Consider the following 24,468-nt stretch of genomic DNA (forward strand, 5'->3'; position numbering starts at 1 on the left):
CACCAGGCATTTGCTGGGGTACTCTGCGGCCACGTGACTGGCAATGGCACTCGGAAAGCACTAAGGAAAAGGGAAGACGTTACAGGTAAAGTTCCAAAAAGTCAACTTCCAAACCCGCACACCCATCTGAGGAACCCGCCCGGAGTTCCTGTCAGCAGGTACACCGGGGGGAGGCGCTGGGCTGGGCCGGGCCGGGTGGGCAGCGCTGGGGGTCCAGGCGGGGCAGGCAGCTCCCGGGAGGGGGCCGGGCCGGGCGGGCAGCGCTGGGGGGGCCAGGCGGGGCAGGCAGCTCCCGGGAGGGGGCCGGGCCGGGCGGGCAGCGCTGGGGGGGGCCGGGCCGGGCAGGCAGCACCGGGAGGGGGCCGGGCTGGGCGGGCAGCGCTGGGGGTCCAGGCGGGGCAGGCAGCTCCCGGGAGGGGGCCGGGCCGGGCGGCCAGCGCTGGGGGGGCCAGGCTGGGCAGGCAGCACCAGGAGGGGGCCAGGCCGGGCGGGCAGCGCTGGGGGGGCCGGGCCGGGCAGGCAGCACCCGGGAGGGGGTTGGGCGGGCAGTGCTGGGGGGCCAGGTTGGGCAGGCAGCACCGGGAGGGGGCCAGGCCAGGCGGGCAGCGCTGGGGGGGCCGGGCTGGGCTGGGCGGGCAGCAGCAAGGCCGCCTGCTCCCCCTCCCCTGCAGACCCCAGGACGCCCACCCCAGAGGCCTGCAGGCGCATCCTAAGGACCAGGGCAAGCTGGCCATCTCGCCCGAGCAGCCTGGCGATCCCGTGGCACTGCCAGGTCTGTGTCCCAGCCTCACTGGCCCGGCCGTGCTCTTTTCACAGCTGCTCCCGTCCAGGGTCCCACCAGGGACCACGCGCTACCCTGCACTGCCCTTCGAGGCCGTACTGGTCAACGCCTTCATCGAGGACAGTCCTCTGCCCCGCATGGCCTCCAGGGCGCAGGCTGGACCCGCTGCACGGGGCCTCGGTTCAGGTTGGTCTGGTGTGTCCTGGCGACCCCCCGGGGAGGATGCACCCTCCTGCCCCCCGTCCCTCTGCTGCGCCGTGTAAGGCGCGTGATTGAACTCCACACGACGCAGCAGAAGGACGGGGGGCAGGAGGGTGCATCCTCCCTGGGCTCGCAAAGCGCTGGGCCCCCTCTCCGGGCCCCCTCCCCAGGCACCCAGCCCCGGCCACTGCCCCAGCCCAGCAAGGCCAGGTGCACCCGAGACGGGGCTCTCTCCAAGCACTGAGTTATCTCCCCACCTGCAAGCAAAGGGACTGCCTGTGCCCTAGCAGCAGCGTCACCTGAGGACAGACCCCTCCCTCACTGCAGGCAGCCCCCAGACCCCTGGACACAGGGGTGGGGAGGCACCTGCACTTGTTAGGGGCTCTGGGGTGAGGTTGAGCCAGACAGGGGTGAGTCAGGAGGTGCCTGGAGCGAGAGCAGGTGAAGCCGAGCAGTGTGTGCAAAGGCCCTGGGGCAGGAGGGACGGACAGGGCGGGTGTGCCAAGGGGCCGCAGGGGGTCAGCTGGCCCACGGGGTGTTGAAGCAGGGGTCTCTCCCAAGGGGCCTCCTGGCTGCCCTCAGGACTGAGGGTGGAAGAGGAGCCACTGGAAGGCAGCACGGCACGGCCTGCGCCCCGGCCCGTTCCTGGGGCTGCCATAGGCTGCTTCTCAGCCGTCGCCGTGGGGCGTTCCTTGCAAAGAACTGGCCCTGGGGTCCCCGGCACAGGCCCCCGGCCCCGCCTGCCCCCCACACGGCCCTGGGGTCCAGGCCCCCGGCCACCCCAGCCAACGCCGGCCAGGATGCCAGCCCCAGGGAAGTCCGCTGCTCTCATCATCTCCACTCCCTGGGCCCTGGAGGGGGGTGGGGAAGGGGCGTCCCATGGCTGGCTGGGAGGGACGGGGGCGGGGCGTGGGCTCTGGCCACTGTGTGTGCCCAGCAGGGCTGCCCGATGGGCCGAGAGCCCTCGCGCTGTGCTTCTGGAGGCACCTGGTCTCCGTCCTCGGTAAACGCAGTGCGCCCCTGACGAGCCGGGTGTGGCTGTGTCCACGGCCCTCCAGGCGTCCACCCGCAGGCGGGCATCCTTCTCTGCAGCGGTGACGGGCTCGCTGGGCATAGGCGAGTCCCGGGTGACGGTCACCACCCGCTGCCCGCTGTGCCCTGGCGGCCTGCACCGCGCCCTCCCCTCCTCCTGCCCTTGAGCCCCGGCCCCACAGCTTCCCCTTAAGGGCAGCGGTCAAGGCTTCCGGCCGGCGGGAGCGCCCTGCGGAGGCCCCAGAGCAGGTCGGGGCGCGTCAGCGGCACCTCGGGTTCCGCTCGCTGACATCGGCAACGGGAGCAACAGCATGAGGTCAACGTGGCTGAACAATGCGAGGGCAGGTCCATGATCGAGGCTCACGCTCTGGTTCAGCCGAGTGTGGCCACGCGCTGCTCGGGGCTAGGGGTGCCCACCGCAGGTGGACAGCAGCCCAGGCTGTGTGGGCCTTCAGGCCGGGGACGTGAGAGCACGCCAGGGCCAGCCCCTGCCTAGGCCCCTGCGCTGGCCGGCGCCCTGCGGGGGGCTTTGCGCCCCACTGGCTGTGGCTCAAATGACAGGGCCTTCAATTACCAGGCATGGAGTGACTCCAGGCCACAGACGGCCAAAGGGCAGGCCCACATGGGCTCGAGGGCCCCGGCTCCCTCAGCCCTCAGTTCTGATCCCTCTGATGGGGCCGGGGGGACCTGCCCCTGCTCGCGGCTCTGGGACCAGGAGCGGCGTCCTGCGTGGTCGGACCTGCACCCGTGTCCCCACCCTCCTCTCCCCAGCAGCCCCCGTGCGCTGGACAAGGGACCTGCTGTGGGGTCAGCAGCTGCGTGGTCTGGCCAGCCCTAGGGGACAGGCAGATGGAGGCCCCGCCCTGGCCCAGCCGGCCACAAACACATACTCACAGCCACCAAAATCCAGAAGAAGGTCACCGAGAGGCGCGGGTCCGCAACCACATCGTCCACGTTGAGGACGATGACCCCGCCCAGGATGGCAGAGATGCCGGTGGCCACCTCGATGACCTGCAGGGCACACGGCAAGGCCCTTGCTGGGGCTGCCCGCCCGCGGGCCCACGGCGCCCAAAGCTGCCTCCTGCCCCTTCCAACCTCAAATCCTCCCAGGGCCCCAAGGACCCTCCCAAGGCCCACCTTTCGGAAGTGGAAAGGGGCTCCCAGAGTCACCCAGAATCCACGTGTGCGGGCACAGCACCCCTTGCCCCGGCCACGCAGGCCAGGGCCCCGTGAGGAAGTCTCCCGGGGCAGGCGGTGCACGTCGTGGAGCTGCCGGCCCCGGCCAGCAGGCCTGGGTCTGGCCACCTGCCCGGTGGGCCCACCTGGCTGGGCTCTGTGCTGAGCACATGCACGCGGCAACTGGAGGGTCTCCTCTCCCCTGTGGTCCCCACGGAGACGTACTGACGCCCCCAGCCCCAGTTTCTGGGAACGTGTCCTAATCTGGAATAGGGTCACTGCAGAGGCAGTCAGCAACTTTACGATGTGGCCACACTGGAGTGGGCTGGGCCCCAGTCAGGGCCACTGTGTCCTTGAGAGAAGTGGACGCACAGGTGACGGCCTCGCAGCAGGGCCGAGACTGAGTTACGCCCCCAGCCGCGGAGCACGGGGTTTGCTGCCGCCACTGGGAGCCCGTGGGAGGTGGGACCAGCCGCCCCCTGCGCCGACCTCCAGCCTGGCACAGCGCACCCTTCCAGCCCTGCGCCCTTCCAGCCCCGGCTGCTGCGGCACTGGCTCCAGCAACCCCACCCCCACGCCCCGGGGGCCATCCTGGGACAGCACGTCACCCCACCCGCTTTTCCCTGACATTATGCATCGTTTTCCTTTCTGCTCCTTTCCTCTACAAAAGCTAAAGTACTTCACAAACGTGTTTTGAGCTCCTGATGTGCTCCAGGGATTCTATGAGAAAAGGGGAACCAGGCTGCCAGACACACCGTCCCTGTCCCCACAGGCCTCCAGGGGACTGAGCAGGGAAGATCTGGAAACAAGGACACCCCAAAAACCTCTACACATGAGAAACTGGTGCTCACAGCAGAAAAGAGCCGGTCAAGGGAGAACTGGACCCTGGACCTCGAGATGGAGCAGCAGAGGGCAAGAGGGGAGGCGCGGAGTGGCTGGAGGGCGACCAGTGACCCCTGACCCAGGGGAGGAGGGAGATGGTGGGGACCCTGAGGACCGTGGGGACCGTGGGAGCCGTGGGAGACGGCGGGGACCGTGGGGACCGTGAGTCCAGGGAAGGCCTGGGGGTGGGCCAGACCGAGGCAACACCTGTCCTTACATGCAGAAGAATCCAGAAGTCACCGAACCCAGGATGGATAAATTAAAGCTAATTCACAACTGAGATCACTGAGCTCCAGAAACAAGACAAGGTCAGAGGACAGCGATTACCCACAAGCGACGGTCACTGGGGGACAGCGGATGGAGGATACCAGGAGCACTGTCAACCGAGGATCTGCCACTGGACGAAATGGTCACTTTAGAATGGCCAGGAAATGGGTGAAAACTGGGCCACACCAGCCCCAGGCCCCCACCGAGGACATTTCCTGGGAGAGGTGGCCCATTTCCACCCACAACACTCTCTCCAGAAACTTCTCAAGATTATACACCGAGCAGAAGAAAACTCAGCCAGAAAGAAAGACTGGAATGCAAAAAGAAGTGGGAAGCAAAGGAGCCTGGGAATGACTGCAAATACTGACTTAAAAAAAAAAAAGGAAGAAACAGCTAGGGGCCTGCTATGGAGAGTGAAAGAGCAAAATGTCACTCGATGTCACCAGCTAGACAAGGAAGGGCAGAGGTCGGTGTCCAAGACCCTTTTGCTGCCATGAGGAGAGGAGAGAAGCTCCCTGTCATCTGGCCATCAAGTAGGCAGGTCAGAAGAATCACTTCTAAAAGGACCCTTGACAACAAGCAATTTCCAATCCTAGGTCAGAGGACCACGCAAGGAAAAATTTCAGTTGATTCAAGGGAGGCCAGGAAAGAGAGAGGAAAAAAGAATGACATAGTAAAAGCAGCAACAAGGAAAATAGAAAACAAACAAAAAGATAGTGAAAACAAATGTTAGTATCACTCTCAAAGTAAATGGATTAAATTCAAGAGGCTAAAGAGATCGAATTAAAGGAAAAAAATAAAATATAGCTATGTGCTTATAAGAAACACAGTGAAGAATAAAGACACAGAAAAGTTTAAAGTAAGAACAAGAAAGGTACCTCAGGGAATTATTAGCCCAAAGATAATAACTCTAAATTAAACCAATCAACATAGATTTTCTTAAATATTTGAGGGAAAACCATTACTAGGGATAAAAAGCGTCTCTACAAGAAGATGAGGAGAAAAATGAAATTCAGCAGGAAGCAATTCTAAACTTACAAACAATTGCAAATGTGAAATCTAAAAATAATGCTGGAATCACACTGGGAGATTTTTAAGAAATCTTTCAAAATAGGTGAATAAGAGAGTAAGGACACAGTTAACAAGGCAGGGTGACCACATAATTTATCCTTCAAACCAGGACACCTTTGGGGACACGCCGACGAGCTTCTCTGGGGCTGCACCCGCCGGGACAGCTCAGCTCACCCACCTCTACCTCCTGAAAATCAGGGAACGCTGACACCTCTTGCGATGCAATATTTTGTCCCCAATGATATTAGCAGGGACTTACAGTAAAAGAAATGAAGTGTTTTTCACATTTCTGACATGCATACTTCACACAGCCGTACGTTGGTTACCTTGATCAAGAAACCTGACCATTTAATCCAACGTAAGCATGCATCCCCCACCCCAAATAATCATAAAATAATGTAAAACGAAGAATATGGCAAGTTTCTCTTACTGAATAGGATTTCAGGAGCCGAGCAGGAAAGGTTACTTCCCCCAAGATGTTGGCGCTTTCAGCCAAGGAGCCCTAAAAAGACACAGAATGCTGCTGGGTGACAACGGGGTGCACGGCTCCAGACCCCCACGTTAGGGGCGTCCCCCACGTGGTCCCACCCCACGTGGCTGGGGTCTCTGGCCTGCATGCCCCTCGCACAGCCGAGTTCTGGAATCCGACCCTGGGGAAGCGGCTCAGGAACCGTCAGACTTGAGAGCAGAAGTTCAGACACAGACGTCTGCCTTGCGCGGGGAAGTGCGTCTAATTTCCATAGCCCCAGTGCCAGGTGGGATTTTACTGGGGACTAGCACAGGGATGGAGAAGGCCTCCCGGGGCAAGGGGCAAGGGGCCAGCCCCACCCACCTGCCCAGGCCCGCAAACCCACCAGCCCCCGGGCGCTGCCCCCCTGTTGGGAAAGCCCAGCACAGCCCACCTCCTTTTTCTGGCAACTGTCTTCGCTGGAACGGGCAGAGACGATCACCAAGGCCGCCATCAAGAGTTCCAGCAGAAGGAGCAGAATCAGATTGAAGTTTATCTGCCAAAAGCAAAACAAAACAAACACTCGTGTTTTGGTTTTTTTTAGAAAACAACTTCATTCACGATTACACGGTTACCAGGTAGCGGCCCTCGCTTCTCCTGGAGCGTGTGGGCTCCAGGCCCCCGCCAGCCGCTCGGTGGCGTATTCTCTGCTTTTCAGTTTTGGTGAACCACTCTGAGCTTACGGGCGAAGAGTGGGTGGGCGAGGGGGGCTGCGCTGGTCTCTAAGGCTGCAGTTCTCCTTTTCATCATCGGAAGCTGAGGCCCAGCCTACAAGCTCACCGGCAAGCCAGCCCGGCCTTCCCCGCACGTCACGCCGCCCAGACCTGCATGGGGTCAGCAGGAGCGAGCGAGGAGCTGGCTGCTGTGGCCGGAGGGGGCGGCGCCGGCCACAGCACCTGCGTGTGCCGCTGCCCTCGGTGCATGCCCGGGTGGCCCGTGTGGCCCGAGACGCCCGTGAGGCCCGTGAGGCCCGTGAGGCCCGTGTGGGCACTCAGCCCTGCTGGGGCTCCACTGGGCTGACGCCGGTGCAGGCCTGGCCTGAACACCGGCCGCTGCCCCGCCTCACTGGGGCCGAAGCCCCCGCCTCCTTCGGTTCCTGACCTGGCCAGTGTCTGGCTGGTTTTGTCCAGCACAGTTGTGCCGGCCTGAGGCGCATCCAGGAGGCTCATGCTACTCCAGCTCTGATCCCTGCAGCCGACGGCGCCCGGGCACGCCGTCCTGGGAAAGCGGAGCCGGGCAGCCAGCCTCCGGGCTCGCATGGCCTCCAGCAGAGACGCGCGGCAGCGGCCTGGTCCTGGCTGCCCTCGGTCCTCGCAGAGTCCAGTCCTGTAGAGTCCAGGCCCTTGTCCGTTCCTCGCTCCTCTCCGCCTGCGCCCACGCCTGCGCCCACGCACGTGCGGGGCAGGTGGTCCAGGCGGCTCTCGTTTGCCGTACCTGGAGGCAGGCGCCTCCACCCTCACCTGGGCGTCTGCGCAGGCTGCCCGGCCAGTCCTGCTTCCTCCTGTGCTCCTCACAGCTCTCTCCATTCTGCAGGAAAGGGACCTTCACCACCGCAGATGGGTGATGCCACACCACCCACAACCCTCCAAGGGCTCCCGGATCCCTGAAAACAAACCCTAAACTCCACAATAGGGAGAATAATGAATCTCTAAAAATACTCAATTCATCCAAAGGAAGGGGGAAAAAGGAAAGCAAAGAACAGATGTGAAAAATAGAAAACATAATGAGACAAAGATTCCAGTTATATCAGTAAGTACATTAAACAGAAATGATCTGTATACATCATTTTAAAGTTGGAGATTGTCAGACTGGATGAAAAAAGCAAGACTCAGCAATATGCTGCTGCAGGAAACATGCTCTATTGCCATCCCAGGATCCTCGGGATGGTTGAATAAAATATGGCTTAGAGTGGACTTCCTGGTATTTTACTGTAGAATTATTGTGACTCTAGCAATGGAAGAAACTGTATCACTGATGTGGAGACAGTGGCCATGGGAGTTGCTGAGGACAAGGAGAGAGGGAAGAAGAGATGTGATATGGGGGCATTTTTGGGACTTGGAGTTGTCCTGAATGATACTGCAGGGACAGATGCAGGACATTACATTATATATCCTGCCATAAGCCACTGAATGGACTGGGGAAGAGTATAAACTACGATGTAAACTATAATCTATGCAGTGCAGCAGTGCTCCAAAATATATTCACCAAAGGCAATGAATGTGCCACAATGATGAAAGAGGATGTTGATGTGGGAGGAGTGGGAGTGGGTGGGTGGGGACTGGGGTATATGGGAACCTCATTTTTTTAATGTAACATTTTGTGTGATCTATGTATCCTTAAAAAAAGATAAAATACTTAAAGAAACACTTTAATTATAAAGACGCAAATAAGTTAAATGTAAAGGAGGGGAAATGGTATACTACGCAATGCTAGTCAAAGTAAACTTGAAGTGGTTATATTAATACGAAAGCAGGTTTCAGAATAGAAAATATCACCAGAGAAGAAGGTCATTTCATAATTATAAAGGAATCAATTCATATAGAGGACATAACCCTGAATGTTTATGTACCTAATAACAGAGCTTCAAAATACATGAAGCAAAAGCTGATAGACTACAAGGAGAAATAGACAAATCCACAATTATAGTTGGAGAGTTCAATACTACACTCTCAATAACTGAACAAATGAAAAGAAAGATTATCAATCAACTTGACCCAACTGACATACAGCATTTTATCCAAGAACAGTTACCAAAATATGTCAACAAATGAGTCTTAATAAATTTAAGAAGATTGTAATCATACAAAGCAAAGTTTCTAAAAGAACAGAATCAAAATTAGAAATCAAGTACAAAAAGAGGTATAAAAAATTCCCAATATTTGGAAATAACCTTAATAAGTGGTTACTTCCTTCTATATAAGGCATAGCTCAAAGAAGAAATCACAGGGAAATTTTCAAAATATTTTGAGCCAAATAGAAATAAAAATATAGTAAAATTTGTGGGATGCAGCTAAAGAAGTAACTAGGTTTATTTGTTGCATTAAATGATTTTATTGGAAAAAATAAAGGTCTACAATAAATCACATACGCTTCTATATTAAACTATGAAAATAAGAGAAAATTAAACACACAGTAAATATAAGGGAATCAATAACAAAGATTAAAGGTAAGGAGAGCTGCCCAGTGCGAAAGAAAGGGCAGCTTGCCCAAGAATGGTGCCACACACACGGAGAGCTGACACAGCAAGATGATGCAATAAAAAGAAACACATTCCTGGTGCTGCTGATAAGGATAGAAGCGGTCACAGAAGAACACACAGCGAATGGACACAGAGAGCAGAAAATGGTGGGGGGGGGGGAATAAATAAAAAAAATAAATAAAAGAATCTGTAAAGTAGAAAATGAGAAAATAGAGAAAAATAAATGAAACCAAAAGCTGATTCTTCGAAAAGTTCAATAAAATTGATAAACCTCTAATAAGACTGATTAGGAACAAAAGAGAAATGACAAAAATGACCAATATCAGGAAATTAAGAGGTGACAGCACCACAGATCCTACAGATATAATTAGTAGGTTTTATGAGCAACAATGGCAACAATTTCAGCAACTTAATAAAATGAGCAAATTCCTTGACAGACACAAACTACTAAATCTCATAGAGTATACAGATAACCTAAACAAATCTATATTTATGGAAGAAATTGAATTTATATTTAACCTCCCTTCACACACACACACACACACACAAAAAAAAAAAAAAACTTCAGGCCTAGAGGATTTTACTGGTGAATTCTACCAAGCATTTGATAAATAAATGATATCAATTCTACACAAATTTTCCAGAAAACTGAAGAGGCAGTATCACTTACCAATTCATTCTATGAGGCCAGACAAAGACATTAAAAAAAGAAAACTACAAGCCACTATCCCTCAAAACATGTATTGAAAGAATCCTTTTTAAAAACTAGCAAATCAAATCTACAGTATGTAAGAAGGATAAAACATCATGACCAAATATAGCTTACCCCAGGAATTCAAAGTTGGTTTAACATTTGAAAATCAAATATGGAAAAGGGGAAAATATTGAAGAAAAAGTAGGAGTAAATGTTGTCGATTTGAAGAAAGATGAAAGACAGTTTGATAAGGTTCATAGAGGGCTGAATAGACAGAAAAACTGCCACTCAAAGCCATCGGAATAGAATTTAAGAATACCAAAAAATACTAATCAGTACCTAAAAAATACTAATCAGATTGTTATCACTATTCTCAATTGCAAATCTCTATGCAAGAAGACAATGAAGTAATAGTTTAAAATAATTAAAGGAAAAATAAATTTGAATCTAGAACTGCATATCCTATCTCTACTGTCAAATTATGACTTAAATGTGAGGGTATGATAGAAAATATTGTCAGGCATAGGAGGTCACAGGTTTGATATACAAAAACTCACTCTGTAAACACTTTCAAAGAAAATATTCAAATAAGTAGAGAAATAAGTTCAGGAGACTGTTGAGAGAGGTGGAAAGTCAGGGCAATCAATTTCTTCAAATAACATAGTAAACTTATTTATTGACTAAAGATCAAAGTCCAGAGGAAAAAAAAAAAAACTAAAATGAATGTCCATAACAACCCAGGATTAGAATTCTCGAGCTGCACTGCCCAATACAGTAGCTACATGTGGCTACGAGGTACTGGAAATGGGGCTGATCCAAATTGAGATGTGCTATAAGTATAAGGTATACTGGATTTCGAAGACTTAGTATGAAAAAGTAAAATAGCTCATTAAAGATTTATATTGATTACGTGTTAAAATGATAATATTGGATATGTTGAGTTAAATAAAATAGATTAAAGTTAATTTCACCTATTTTTATTTGTTTTATGTGACTATCAGAAAAATTAAAACTAAATCTATAGCTTGCACTTGTGGCTCACATTATATTTCTCTTGGACAGTACAGCTGTGGACAATATCCTTGTGGAATGAGGTGGAATGGGGCAGAAATGATGGGACTGAGAAAATCCTTAGGGGGCAGAGTAGAGATAGCGATGAGTTTAAGGAATAACGAGATATTAGTAAACATGAGAGAATACTGATCCACCCATTAAAAAGCTGGAAACAAGAAAGAAGGAAAAAAAACTTTAAATGTAGAATGAACAAAAAATATGAAATAATGTCATATAATAGTGAGTACAACAAGTCTGTGTTAAATGAATCAATTTTAAAACATGCTCAGAATACAACATATTCAAATACAAAATTCAACAACGTATCCTTATGAGATGCACTTAAAACAGAAGCATGAAAGGTTGGAGATAAAATGATGAAAAAAACATTTTCCAGGAAAATAAGAACCAAAGGGAAGCTGGGGACCAATCTTAATACCTGACTTCACAGAATTCAAGGCCACAGAAATATCATTAGAGAAAAAAAGACATTGTACCCTGGGTCTGTTTCAGGTCAGACTGAGTGAGCACAGTCTTCTTTGTTTCTCCACTGAACACAGTTATAACCCACTGAACATGGTGCATGGAGGACTCCGAAACTTAAGCAGTGGCAGGTACATTGGAGAAGACCAGAGTGCAAAGTCTCACCAAACCCAAACCAGTCGTGAGTGTACCGCTTTTTTCCTCCCACCCCTGGCAGACTGGGATAAGCGATGTTCCATCTTTATGGACAGAAGCCTGAAAAAGAACACCCTGGGGAACCAGAAGATGCAGGGGAGATGGAAGAGAGGCAGGACTTGGGAAAAGCAGCCCCATAAGCTTGCTTATGAGCTCCTGGGCTCACTCCAGCTTGAGCATGATGGATCTGGCCCTGACCAGTATACAGACGATCTTGAGGATGAAACTAACAAACAGATCACCACCCAGTTCCCAACTGGCCCAGGTTGGGTCACACATGGGACCGATCGGAATAGCACTGCAAAGGCTTTGAAAACTGCACTAACATCAAAAACACAGTTCACAGAAGAATGATTGTAACTTGCAACCAAAATCCAACAAGGATGATTGCCTGGAAAACAAAAATATCAACATTCTCCATAGATTGTTAAAAGACCCAGAGTCTCATAATATAATATTCAAAATATCTAGGATACAGTCCAAAACTACTTGGCATATGAAGAACCAGGAAAATCTCAACTTGAATGATACCAGCAGATACCAACACTAAGATGACACAGATGATGGAAATATCTGGCAAAGACTTCAAAGCAGGTATTATAAAAAATGATCCAATGAACAGTCTTGAAGCAGATGGGGAAAAAATGGAATGTCTTAGCAGAGAAATACAAGATATACAGGAGACACAAATGGAAATTTTAGAATTGAAAATTACAAAAACTTAAATAAAAATCTCACTGGATGGGCTTAAAAGCAGAATGTAGATAACAGAGAAAAGGTCAGCGAACTTGAAGATAGATCAATATACTATCCAATCTAAACTATAGAAAGTAAAAAAGACTGAAAAAAATAAATAGAGCCTCAGGGACTTGTGGTAAACTAGCAAAAGGTCTAACACTCATGTCACCAGAGAAAAGAAGAAAATGTGCAGTGCTGGCTGAAAAAATATTTAAAGAAACAGCAGCTAAACACTTCCCAAATTTGGTGGAAAGCATACATATGTCTGCATATTCAAGAAGCTCAGGGGAAGCAGACTTGGCCCAGTGGTTAGGGCGTCCGTCTACCACATGGGAGGTCCACGGTTCAAACCCCGGGCCTCCTTGACCCGTGTGGAGCTGGCCCATGCGCAGTGCTGATGCGTGCAAGGTGTGCCGTGCCACACAGGGGTGTCCCCACGTAGGGGAACCCCACGTGCAAGGAGTGGGCCATGTAAGGAGAGGTGCCCAGCGCACAAGAAAGTGCAGCCTGCCCAGGAATGGCACCGCACACACGGAGAGCTAACACAGCAAGATGACACAACAAAAAGAAACACAGATTCCCATGCTGCTTACAACAACAGAAGCAGACAAAGAAGACACAGCAAATACACACAGAGAACAGACAACCAGGGCGGGAGCAGGGAGGGGGAAGAGAAATAAATAAACAAATAACTCTTTAAAAAAAAAAAAAGAAGCTCAGCAAACCCCAAATAGGAGAAACACAAAGAAATCTATGTCAGATAGATCACAATCAAACTTCTGAAAACTAAAGGCAAAAGAAAGTCTTGAGAAAGGCCACAGGAAAACAGAGCATTATTTATAAGGGAACAACAATTCAATTAACTGCAAATTTCTCATCAGAAATCATGGTGGACAGAAGGAAGCAACATAACATTTTTTAAATGCTAAAAGAAAAGAACTGCCAACCCAGATTTCTATGTCCAGTGAAAGTATTCTTCAGGAACGAAAGTGAAATACACATTCTCACATGAAGGAAAATTAAGAGAATTCATTGCCAGCTATAAAAGAATTGCTAAAGGAAGTTCTTCAGACTGAGAAAAGAAACTTGGAGCTTCAGGAATGAAGGAAGAGCAAAAGGAATGGTAAATATCTGGGTAAATATAACATATTCTTCTTCTCCTCTTGAGTTATTTAAAATATGTCTGATGGTTGAAAGCAAAACCTATATCGATGTCTGATGGTTTTCTATGTATGTAGCTATAATATATAGGACAACTGTAACATAAAGGGGGAAGAGTAAAGGGACTTATATAATAACATTTTTACATTCTACTGGAAGTGATAAAATATTGATTCTAGGTACTCTGAAAAGTTAAGAATATATATTGTAATTCCTAAACAGCTACTAAAAAACACAAATACAATTCTTTCCATATACAACTACAATAAAAAAAAAAATAGGTAAACTAGAATGGCATATTATAAAATGTTCAAAAAAAACCCAAGGCAGAAAAATGAAAACAGGAACAAAAAACAATAAAATGGTATACATAAATCCAAACTCAGAATAATTACATTAGATGTAAATGGTCTAAACACAAAAGTAAAATACAGAGATTGCTAAAATGGATTTAAAAAACAATAAAAGCACGACTATATGCTGTCTATGAGAAACAGTTCAAATATGACATTAGTTAAACGAAAAAGGATAAAAAAATGGTACACCTTGTAAACACCAATCAAAAGAAAGCTGGAATGACTTTCTTAATATCAGACAAAGCAGACTCAGAGTAAAAAAAAAAAAACAAGATAAAGACAGACATTATATAATAACAGAGTCAATGCACCAAGAAGACATAAAAGTCCTAAATATGTACACAGCATCAAAAAAAAGCTACAGTATACACAAAACAAAAACTGAGTGAAAAGAGAATAGATTCATAATTAAAGTTGGAAACTTCAACACTCTTCTCTCAGAAATAGAGTGATAGAAAATAAGCAAAGGGAAGCAGATTTGGTTCAACTGATAGAGTGTCCGCCTACCATACCATATGGTAGGTTGGTTTTGAACAGCCCCAGAGTTCAAAACCAGGGCTTCCTGGCTGATGTGGTGAGTTGGCCCACACATAGTGCTGATGCGCACAAGGCAAGCAGTGGTGTCCCCACGTAGGGGAGTCCCACACTCAAGAAGTGCAACCCTCAAGGAGAGCCGCCCCACACAAAAAAAGTGCAGCCCACCCAGGAGTGGTGCTGCACACACAGAGAGCTGACGCAGCAAGATGATGCAACAAAAAGAGACATAGATTCCTGGTGCTGCTGACAAGAACACAAGCGGACACAGAAGAATACACAGCAAATGGACACAGAGAGAAGACAACTGGGCGAGGGGGAAGGGGAGAGAAATAAATAAAAAATAAAACTTAAAAAAAAAGTTTGGATAACAGTTACAAATGACAACTGAGGGAGTGCTGAGTTCCTAGCCAGCGGAGCCCTATCACATTCCCCAATGGAATAGCAACAATCCCCCAAGTGCAACGGCAAAGACCAACAAAGAAGGATTTTCCAACAATGAGCCCTTGATACTGATGACTGTGCTTATAAGGCTGTGTGCCTGAAATATGAACTAGCCCTAGAGCTGCAGGGTGCCTAAGAGTTACCTCCTGAGAGCCTCCATGTTGCTCAAATGTGGCCACTCTCTAAACCAAACTCAGCATGTAAATGCATTACCTTCCCCCCTGCACAGGACATGACTCCTGGGGATGAGCCTCCCTGGCACCAAGGGATTACTACCAAGCACCAGCTGGTGATGTAAACAGAAAAAGACCTTGAATAAAAGGGTCAACTCAGACCTGCAGAATATCTCAGCCCACATGTAGGATCATGTGCTAAAAACTGCTTTTTGACCTTGAATAAAAGGGGGAAATGGCAAAGACAAATGAGTTTATATGGCTAAGAGTCTTCAAAAAAGAGCCAGGAAGTCACCAGAGGGGTCACACTTATGCAGTCCTCAGGAGGACCCCAGAAACAGCCAAAGTGGATACAACCCCAAGTACTGGTTCTCCTGAGGGCCACGAAGTCCCACAGGGATATATGGTCATGGCAGATAGCTCTGGAGCTCAGTACCACGTCAGTGGGCGCTACTTTGGAATTTGTGTCCCTGAGTGTGATGGAGTTGGACTCAGATGTGACCTTTCTACACATGCCTCTTCTGTCACTTTTAATGAACCTTTGGTTGGTGCTAGTGTTGGTGTATATTCAGGAGAATTGAATCTATGAACTGTCCATATGCCAGTTGGGCCCTGAGCCTCAGCAGAGTTGCAACTCCTATTCTCTGGTTTGTTGCACTTGCACAGGTCAGCTAACAGGGAGGTGAAGATGGTCAATCACCACACCAGAGACCTGAGAGTGCCTACAACTGCAAGCAGGAAAATTGTATCCATCATCCATGTGGAATCTAAGTCCCCTCTCAATATAGAAGTGGAGTGGACATCACCATGCAAGGACTTACAGAATGGAGGAATAAAATACGGATTACAGTGGACTTACTGATATTCTACTATAAAACTTTTGTGACTACAAATAGAAGAAATTGTATCATTGATGGGGAGAAAGTGGCCACAATAGTTGCTGAGGGCAGAGAGTGAGAAGAAGAGATGTGATGAGGGGGCATTTTTGGGACTTCGGAGTTGTCCTAAATGATATTGGAGGGTCCTGCCATAACCCACGGAATGTACTGGGGGAGAGTGTGAACTACAGAGTAAACTACTATCCATGTGGTGCAGCAGTGCCCAAAATGGGTTTGCCGAGTGCGGTAAGTGCGCCATAATGATGGGGGAGGTTGTTGGTGTGGAAGGAGTGTGGTGGGAGGATGAAGGGTATACGGGAACCTCTTATGTTTTTTATAATGTAACCTTTTTTGTGATGTATGTATCTTCAAAAGAATACAATTTACCAAAATGATACGGGTGGGGGGGTGGGGGTGGGGTTATATGGGAACCTCTTATGGTTTTTTTAATGTAACATTCTATGTGATCAATTAACTTTAATATAAAATTTTTAAAAAGAACCCTCAACTCTGTCCTTTGCCATGTCTTTTATCTGTGAGTCCGCACCCACCAAGGGGTGGGAGCTCAATGCCCTAATGACATGGCCCAATCTAAGCCCTAATCATAACTTAATCATGCCCAGGTACAGACCAGATTACAAACATAATCCAATATCTAATTTTGGAAATCATAACCATATCGAACTGCTAAAGTGTGTGTGTCTGTATATTCTGGGATTTTGTCAAATTAGACTTCATCTATAATTTGAAAAAGCATTCAGTGTGTGATCTACAGGCTTAGAAATGGTATAGTCAAAGTGGAGCTGGCCCACGTGCAGTGCTATGCTCAAGGAGTGCCCTGCCATGCAGGGGTGTCCCCCGCGTAGGGGAGCCCCACGCGCAAGGAGAACACCCCATAAGGAGAACCGCCCAGTGCAAAAAAAAGTGCCGCCTTCCCAAGAATGGCACCACACACACGAAGAGCTGACACAAGATGACGCAACAAAAAGAAACACAAATTCCTGGTGCCGCTGATAAGGATAGAAGCAGTCACAGAAAAACACACAGCGAATGGACAGAGAGCAGACAGCTAGGGGGGGCGGGGGGAAGAAGAGAGAAATAAATAAAAAATAAATCTTTTAAAAAAATAAAATAAATTGTGATATGGTTTAGTATTTGCATTGTTACTGATTTAAGGTTTTTTCGAATATTGTAATTGCTTTTTGGAATTCAGAGGGTGGAGTGTAGCAGTTTGATATGGTTATGAATTCCAAAAATAAATATTGGATTATGTTTGTAATCTGTACCTGGGCCTGACTGAGTTATGTTTAGGGCTTTAATTGGGCCAAGTCATTAGGGCATTGAGTCCCCACCCCTTGGTGGGTGGGTATTCACAGATAAAAGGCATGGCAGAGGACAGAGTTGCCAGTTTCTGATGTTAGAGTTTTGATGTTGGAGTCTGATGCTGAAGTCTTAAGCTGGAGCCCAGGGGAAAGAGACAGAGCTGTTAGCCTCATAGTCTACAGCTGACCTTGTGGAAGAAACAGAGTTGCTGAGCCCGGAGGAGCCCAGGAAGCCTGAATCCTGGCAGACGTCAGCAGCCATCTTGCTCCAAATAGACTTTGGTGAGGGAAGTAATTATGCTTTATGGCCTGGTGTCTGTAAGCTCCTACCCCAAATAAATACCCTTTATAATGCCCAGCAGATTTCTGGTATTTTGCATCAGCACCCCTTTGGCTGACAAATACAGACATGTACTGCTAAATAACCGTGGGGTTAAGAAGGAAAAGATATGGGACATTTCCAGACAGTGACACTTAAAACATTAAACGTCAAAATCTCAGACACGGAGATGTGCTGTGAGGAAATGTAGCCAAATACATTTATTAGGAAATCAGAACGAATAAAATTAAATCAGCTAAGCTTTCAACTCATAAAACAGTAAAATGAACTAAAAGCAAACCCAAAAATGCAAGAAAGAAGCAAATAACAGAAGCAAATACAGAACCACACAACAAAACAGAACAAAAACATAACAAGGGTTAACAAAATCAAAAGCAGTTTTTGAAAGATTAATAAAATATCTACAATAAAGATCCAAATTAAATTTTAGAATGAAATAGAATTACCTATGACTGGGATGAATGAGCAATATTATGAACTATATACTAATAAATTTGAAAATCTAGGTAATACAGATAAATTTTTGGAGGAAATATAAAAAGCCAAAATTTGACACAAGAAGACTTAGAAAACTTTAATAATAACAATGAAAGACTTCCTTTACCAAAAGCCCTATACGGGGATGATTTTACAGGTACATTCTGCCAAATTTTTGAGAAAAAGTTAATTTCTATCATACCAAGTTCTTCCTAAAAACAGAAAAGAGCAACAGCTGCCTAGCTCATTTTATGAGGTTGGTATAATCTTGACTCCAAGACCAGATAAAGTAAGTATAGGCCCAATTCACTCATGCATCTTAACACAGAGATGCTAAGTACATACTAGTCAGCTAATCCTAATAGAATATTAAAAATAATACCATGTGATCAAGTAATTTTCATCCCAGGAAATGAAGTTCAGCACCAGAAAAATCTATCACACTAATAAACTAAATGAGAAAAAAAACCCACTAAAGTTCAACACATATTTATGTTTTGTAAATAAATGACTCATAGCAAAGCAAGACTAGTAGAAAACATTTTTGACTCCATATGAGATTTACATACCAGAAACTTAATGAATAATCTTTAGATACATTCCATTTAAATTGAGAGTAAGACAAGGATGCCCATTACCCCACCTGTTTGACACAGTACTGGTCAAAGCTATAAAGAAAGAAAGAGGAGGTATGCGAATTGAAAGGAAAACATTTAAACTGTCATTACTTGCATTTTATATGATCACCTATAAATGAAAACTAATTTAATCCACAGAAAAACTATAAGAACTAACAAGATAATTCAGCAGTGTTTCTACACACAAATTAAACTTAGGGAAATCAATTTTTAAGAACTGGTAAAATTTGAATAAGTTCTGTACTTGAGTTAAAACATTGCACAACATTGATTTCTTGGTTTTAACAACGTGCTCATTGTAGGAGCTGGGAGAGGACCCACAGGAATTCTTTGTACTGTTTTTGCAAATTCTTTTGTGCCTGAAAATGTTTGAAAATTAAAAAGTTTTTAAAAATTAGTATGTCTGCACCAGCAATAACCAATCTGAAAATACAATTTTAAAAATAACACACTATTCACATTAGTGGCACCATGGGCCAGTTATCCGGGGATTGCTTTACCAAATTCAGATGACAATGAACATTAAAATCAATGAAGTTGCTAATGTGGGAAAATGTGGGAGGTATGAGCAGCAGGGCATACAGGAATCCCCGATATATTCTCTCTAACATTTACGCAATTGAAGTATCTTTTAAAAAGTAAAAAAGTGGGAAAAACACAAACAACAAGAAAACAGTAAAGGGGGAGCAGATGCGGCTCAAGCAGCCGAAGGCCCACCTCCCACATGGGAGTCCTGGGCTGGCCCCGGCTCCTAAAGAAGAGACAAACCGACGACCAGCGGGCAGAGGAGGGGCCGCCTCGGGCCGGGCCACCAGCATGGGACGCAGACGGCGATCTGAGCAAACGGAAAGACAGTTAGCTCCTGGATGGGGTGTCCAATCTCACGGGAATTATTCTGTGGACTTAAAATAATCATAATGAAATTCCAGCTACATTTTCTGAGGAACTCAATGTTTATTCTAAAATACTTTTGAAGTAATAAAGGTCGCCATTGAAAATGGAGCAATTGGACGGATCCTGGCCCTGAGGTGGTAGGACGCGCGGCAAGGTCGCGGCCACAGAGGGGTGCAGCGGGCGCAGCCCCAGCTCGCTCACAGGCTGCGGCTTAACAGAGAACGCACCAAGAACTCCCGCAAGTCAACCAGAGAAAGACAACCTCAGTTTTAAATGAGCCAAGCCTAGGGAAAGGCACTTGACAGGAAAAGAGGCCCAAAAGCAGAGGGAGAGAGAAGAGCCCGGAACAGCAGCGACTGGGAGGCGCCGTGGCCCGGGCACCGGCGGGCGAGGCCTTGCGGCCGGAGGCACAGACGCCCTGGCAGGCTGCGGGCACAGGAGCCAAGGGCGGTGCCAGGGGCCCGGGGAGGCCGGCACCTCCAGGAGCCCCCGACCAACGGTGCCTCTGGGCATCGCGGGGGTGGAGAGGAGGCACCTCGGGCTGAGCAGCGCGGCGGCCGCGGGACAGGGCGCGTGGGCGCAAGCCAGGGACCCCGCGGTGGCAGCGCAGGAGGACGGCCGAGAACGAAGCCACAGGCAAAGCCCCGGGGCCTACGAGGAGCCCCGCGGCGGGGACGGGTGCTGCGAACCCCGGGACGGGTGCGGCGAGCGCGGGGACGGGTGCGGCGAGCGCGGGGACGGGTGCGGCGGGGACGGGTGCGGCGAGCGCGGGGACGGGTGCGGCGAGCGCGGGGACGGGTGCTGCGAACCCCGGGACGGGTGCGGCGAGCGCGGGGACGGGTGCTGCGAACCCCGGGACGGGTGCGGCGAGCGCGGGGACGGGTGCTGCGAACCCCGGGACGGGTGCGGCGAGCGCGGGGACGGGTGCGGCGCGGGGAGCAGGTGCGGCGAGCGCGGGGACGGGTGCGGCGAGCGCGGGGACGGTGCGGAGAACACCGGGACGGGTGCGGCGGGGACGGGTGCGGCGAGCGCGGGGACGGGTGCTGCGAACACCAGGACGGGTGTGGCGAGCGTGGGGACGGGTGCGGCGAGCGCGGGGACCGGTGCGGCGGGGACGGGTGCGGCGGGGACGGGTGCGGCGAGCGCGGGGACGGGTGCGGCGAGCGCGGGGACGGGTGCTGCGAACACCAGGACGGGTGCGGCGGGGACGGGTGCGGCGGGGACGGGTGCGGCGGGGACGGGTGCGGCGAGCGCGGGGACGGGTGCTGCGAACACCAGGACGGGTGTGGCGGGGACGGGTGCGGCGCGGGGACGGGTGCGGCGAGCGTGGGGACAGATGAGGCGTGGGGAACGGGTGTGGCAAGCACCGGGATCGGTGCGGCGAGCGCGGGAACATGTGCGGAGAGCGCAGGGACAGGTGCGGCGCAGGGAACGGGTGCGGCGAGCGCTGTCGGGGTAAGCACCGCCCAGCGCGCCCCGCACGCCCTCCCTCCCCGCCGACCCGCCCGCTCACACGCGGCCACTTTCCGAAGCCTGCCAGGGCCTTCCCGTGAGGGGGTTCCGGTGCTGCCCGGGGTGTGCGCGCTCCTTGCTCCGCTCCCGGGCTCCACCCTCGGGGCGCGCTCCACCCGCCCGGGATCCCGCAGCTCTACGCTGCTCCGAGGAGAAGGCGCGCCGGGGGCCTCTGCGCGCTCCGACCTGCGTGGCGCCTTCCCCGGGCGTCGTCCAGGTGCAGGCGCCGTCCAGGGAGCTGCCGCCGACGGGGGCCCGGGTGTCCCCTGCGCCAGGGTCTCTGTCCTCGCGGGAGTTTCTCAGGGTTTGCACCTTGGCGGCGCGTGCCCAAGTCAAGACTGGCCCGCGTCTTCCGGCATGCCAGCGCCGGCGGCCTCCAGCGCTCGTCCCCGCCTCGCCACTCGGCGCGCGCTCGCACTGCAGTCCCTCTGCGCGGTGACGGCTCCCCAGCGCCTTCACCTGCCTTCTCTAACGGCGCACGACCCGAGCGCTGCTCAGCTGCCTGTCGCCACTTGGCTTCCTCCTCGGGGAGGCGCTTCTTTACACCCGCACCACATCCTTTGACTCCTTCCTTGAACTGGAGGAGGATGGTCACAGTCCCGGAGCCAAGCCTTCTCGTGCTTTCTAGTGCTTCTCGTGTCCTGGCTGTGCCTTAACCTTCTGGGTGCTGACCTTTGCAGCGGTGGGAGGCAGGGGCCCAATGCCAACAACTGCAGGGACTGCTGTGACGTGGGCAGCCGAGGCAGGACCTACTGTGGGATGGCCAGCTGACCATGTGCGTGGCTGGCCGTGGTGACTCTATGTCCACGTGTGTGACCTGTTATGGTGCGGTCGGTTGTCCATGTGTGTGGCCTGCCCTGGCGTGGCTGGTGATGACGTGGCTGTCCGTGTGGGTGGATTGCTGTGGTGTGGCTGGCCGTGGCATGGCTGGATGTCCGTGTGTGTGGCCTGCTGTGGCGCAGCTGGCTGGCACATGTGTGGCCTGCCCTGGCGTGGTCTGCTGTGGCATGGTCTGCTGTGGCATGGCCTGCTGTGGCGTGGCCTGCCGTGGCATGGTCTGCTGTGGCATGGTCTGCTGTGGCATGGCCTGCCCTGGCGTGGTCTGCTGTGGCATGGCCTGCCGTGGCATGGTCTGCTGTGGCATGGCCTGCTGTGGCGTGGCCTGCTGTGGCATGGCCTGCTGTGGCGTGGCTGGCTGGCACATGTGTGGCCTGCCCTGGCGTGGTCTGCTGTGGCATGGTCTGCTGTGGCGTGGCCTGCCCTGGCGTGGTCTGCTGTGGCATGGCCTGCCGTGGCATGGTCTGCTGTGGCATGGCCTGCCCTGGCGTGGTCTGCTGTGGCATGGTCTGCTGTGGCATGGCCTGCCGTGGCATGGTCTGCTGTGGCATGGCCTGCCCTGGCGTGGTCTGCTGTGGCGTGGTCTGCTGTGGCATGGCCTGCTGTGGCGTGGCCTGCCGTGGCGTGGTCTGCTGTGGCATGGCCTGCCGTGGCGTGGCTGGCTGGCAGGTGCCTGGTCTGTTTCTGGTCTGTGTGTTCTGATCCAGGGTGGCTTCTGTGCCCTGTGCCTTAGGACAGCTGTGGGATAATTCTTGGTATTGGTCAGGGGCGCCGCCACCTGTCCTCCAAGGGGTCCTCTCCTCAACCCTCTGAACCCTACACCAGCCAGCAGGGTCTGGTACGGGCACACCACAGATCAGCCCAGATCTTCTCGTCTCTACCACAGCGGCACTCACGAATGGTACACTGACCCGTTTATTTAGAATTTCTTCAATAAATGTGTTGTAATTTTCAGCAATGCTTTATACTTCTCTACAATCAGTCTTACATATCTTGTGTTAGATTTATTCCCCAGAAATGTCATAGCTTTAAGTCTATAAAATGCTATCTGTTTAATTACATTTCTAGTTTTCTGTTGCTGGTAGGAGGATAATTAATCTTTACACTGGTTTTGCTATCCAGCAGCCTTGCTAAATGCTCTTAATGGTTTGAATGTTACATAAGTAGAAAATCATCTCATCTGCAGCACCAGCAGTCTGGGGCTCTCAAGCCTTCTGTGACGGGTCTTGTTCAGAAGGCTGGGGCGTCTGCACTGGCCGTTCCTGGTCAAAGCGAATGTTTTTGTTAAGTTACTTTGAGGTGTTTCTTACCAGGTGAAGGGAGGAGCCTTCTGTCCCTAGCTTCCTATGAGATTTTCTGTGTTGGCATCACAATTTGAAGGACAACACCTTCCCATCCTCCTTAGCGAGAGGTAAAATAACAGCATACCTTACTACATGACATCACAGACCTGAGGCACCAGGGCACTATGTTACCTTTCTTTTTAAAAAACTGTTGTGAAAAACAGATACTAAAAATCGTATTCATCAATAAATACATCCACGGGAATCAATGAAGGAGTTAATGACAGACAATTCTTTTCTTTGGAAAAATCAAATTCTCAAAACATGTCAAACTCAAGAACTATGATGAATATTTACTGGGCAACCACCACCTATTTCCAGCTCAACAGAAACTGTTCACTGAGCACCAACCAATGCCTGGCCCTGGGAGCCAGCAGTGAGCAAAGCGCCGAGCCCCACTCAGGGCCCGCGCCCCACTCAGGGACCGGACACTGCAGGGAGAGCACTCCCCGGTGAGAGCAGGGGAGCTGCCGGCCACTCACGTTTATTGCCGATGGGTTCAGCACGAGTTTACATCCAAACCAGATCAGACACGTGGTTGTGATGGCGAAGGTGGAGACGAGCAGCACCTGGAAGCTGGGGCTCTGCAACAGAAGCAGGAGGCTTCCTGGGGGGAAGCGGAGGACGGGGGCCGCGGGCCCAACTCCAGGAGGTGAGTGCAGACTCCTGAAGGCGGACACACCCTCTGACCCCGGGCCGCGCTCCGCGTGCTCAGGCCTCCCGGGCCTCTCACTGAGGGACAGGATCAGGAGGCAATGGCCGGGCAGGCAGATCACACTCCTCCAGGGGCAGCCGCGTGCTGGGCAGCCGCTCTGGGCCTTCGGGCCATGTTGGCTGGCCAAGCCCCCCACGTGCACACACTGCACACCTACCCACACCTGCACAATCAATCACACAAGCAAACCACACATATCCACGTGCACACACCTGCACATGCAATCATATAGGTACACAATCACATGTGCCCATGTAAACACACCTGCACACGTGCTCACACAAGCACAATCACACATACCCACGTGGACAGCCTGTATGTGTAATCACACAGGCACACACGTGCCAACCTCTTGCACCTCCTGGGTCCCCCCCTGAACTCCACAGGCCAGAGGCTGGACTTACCGCAGAGGCGTTTCTCCTGGAAACAGCAAAGCTGACGATGGCTGAGGGAATGCACTGTAAAGGAAACAGGGCTTGGGAAGCAGATTCTGCTCAACAGATAGAGCATCTGCCTACCACATGGGCGGTTCAGGGTTCAAACCCTCTAGGAGAGCCACCCCGT

General features: G+C 50.8%; 1 protein-coding gene across 2 annotated transcripts in view; it reads right to left on the minus strand.

The window, feature by feature from the left end:
• MLC1 (modulator of VRAC current 1) overlaps positions 1 to 24,468 on the minus strand; it is a 42,759-nt gene that overhangs the window by 10,233 nt on the left and 8,058 nt on the right. For both annotated transcript variants that reach the window (XM_058308971.2, XM_058308970.2), the window contains exons 4-9: positions 24,309 to 24,362; positions 23,672 to 23,773; positions 6,313 to 6,414; positions 5,841 to 5,912; positions 2,909 to 3,025; positions 4 to 60 (exon numbers count right to left, since the gene is read on the minus strand). In XM_058308971.2, coding sequence (XP_058164954.1) covers positions 4 to 60; positions 2,909 to 3,025; positions 5,841 to 5,912; positions 6,313 to 6,414; positions 23,672 to 23,773; positions 24,309 to 24,362 — 504 coding nt within the window. The remainder of the gene's footprint in view (positions 1 to 3; positions 61 to 2,908; positions 3,026 to 5,840; positions 5,913 to 6,312; positions 6,415 to 23,671; positions 23,774 to 24,308; positions 24,363 to 24,468) is intronic.

The sequence above is a fragment of the Dasypus novemcinctus genome, chromosome 12 (assembly GCF_030445035.2).
Source record: "Dasypus novemcinctus isolate mDasNov1 chromosome 12, mDasNov1.1.hap2, whole genome shotgun sequence".
Taxonomy (NCBI): domain Eukaryota; kingdom Metazoa; phylum Chordata; class Mammalia; order Cingulata; family Dasypodidae; genus Dasypus; species Dasypus novemcinctus.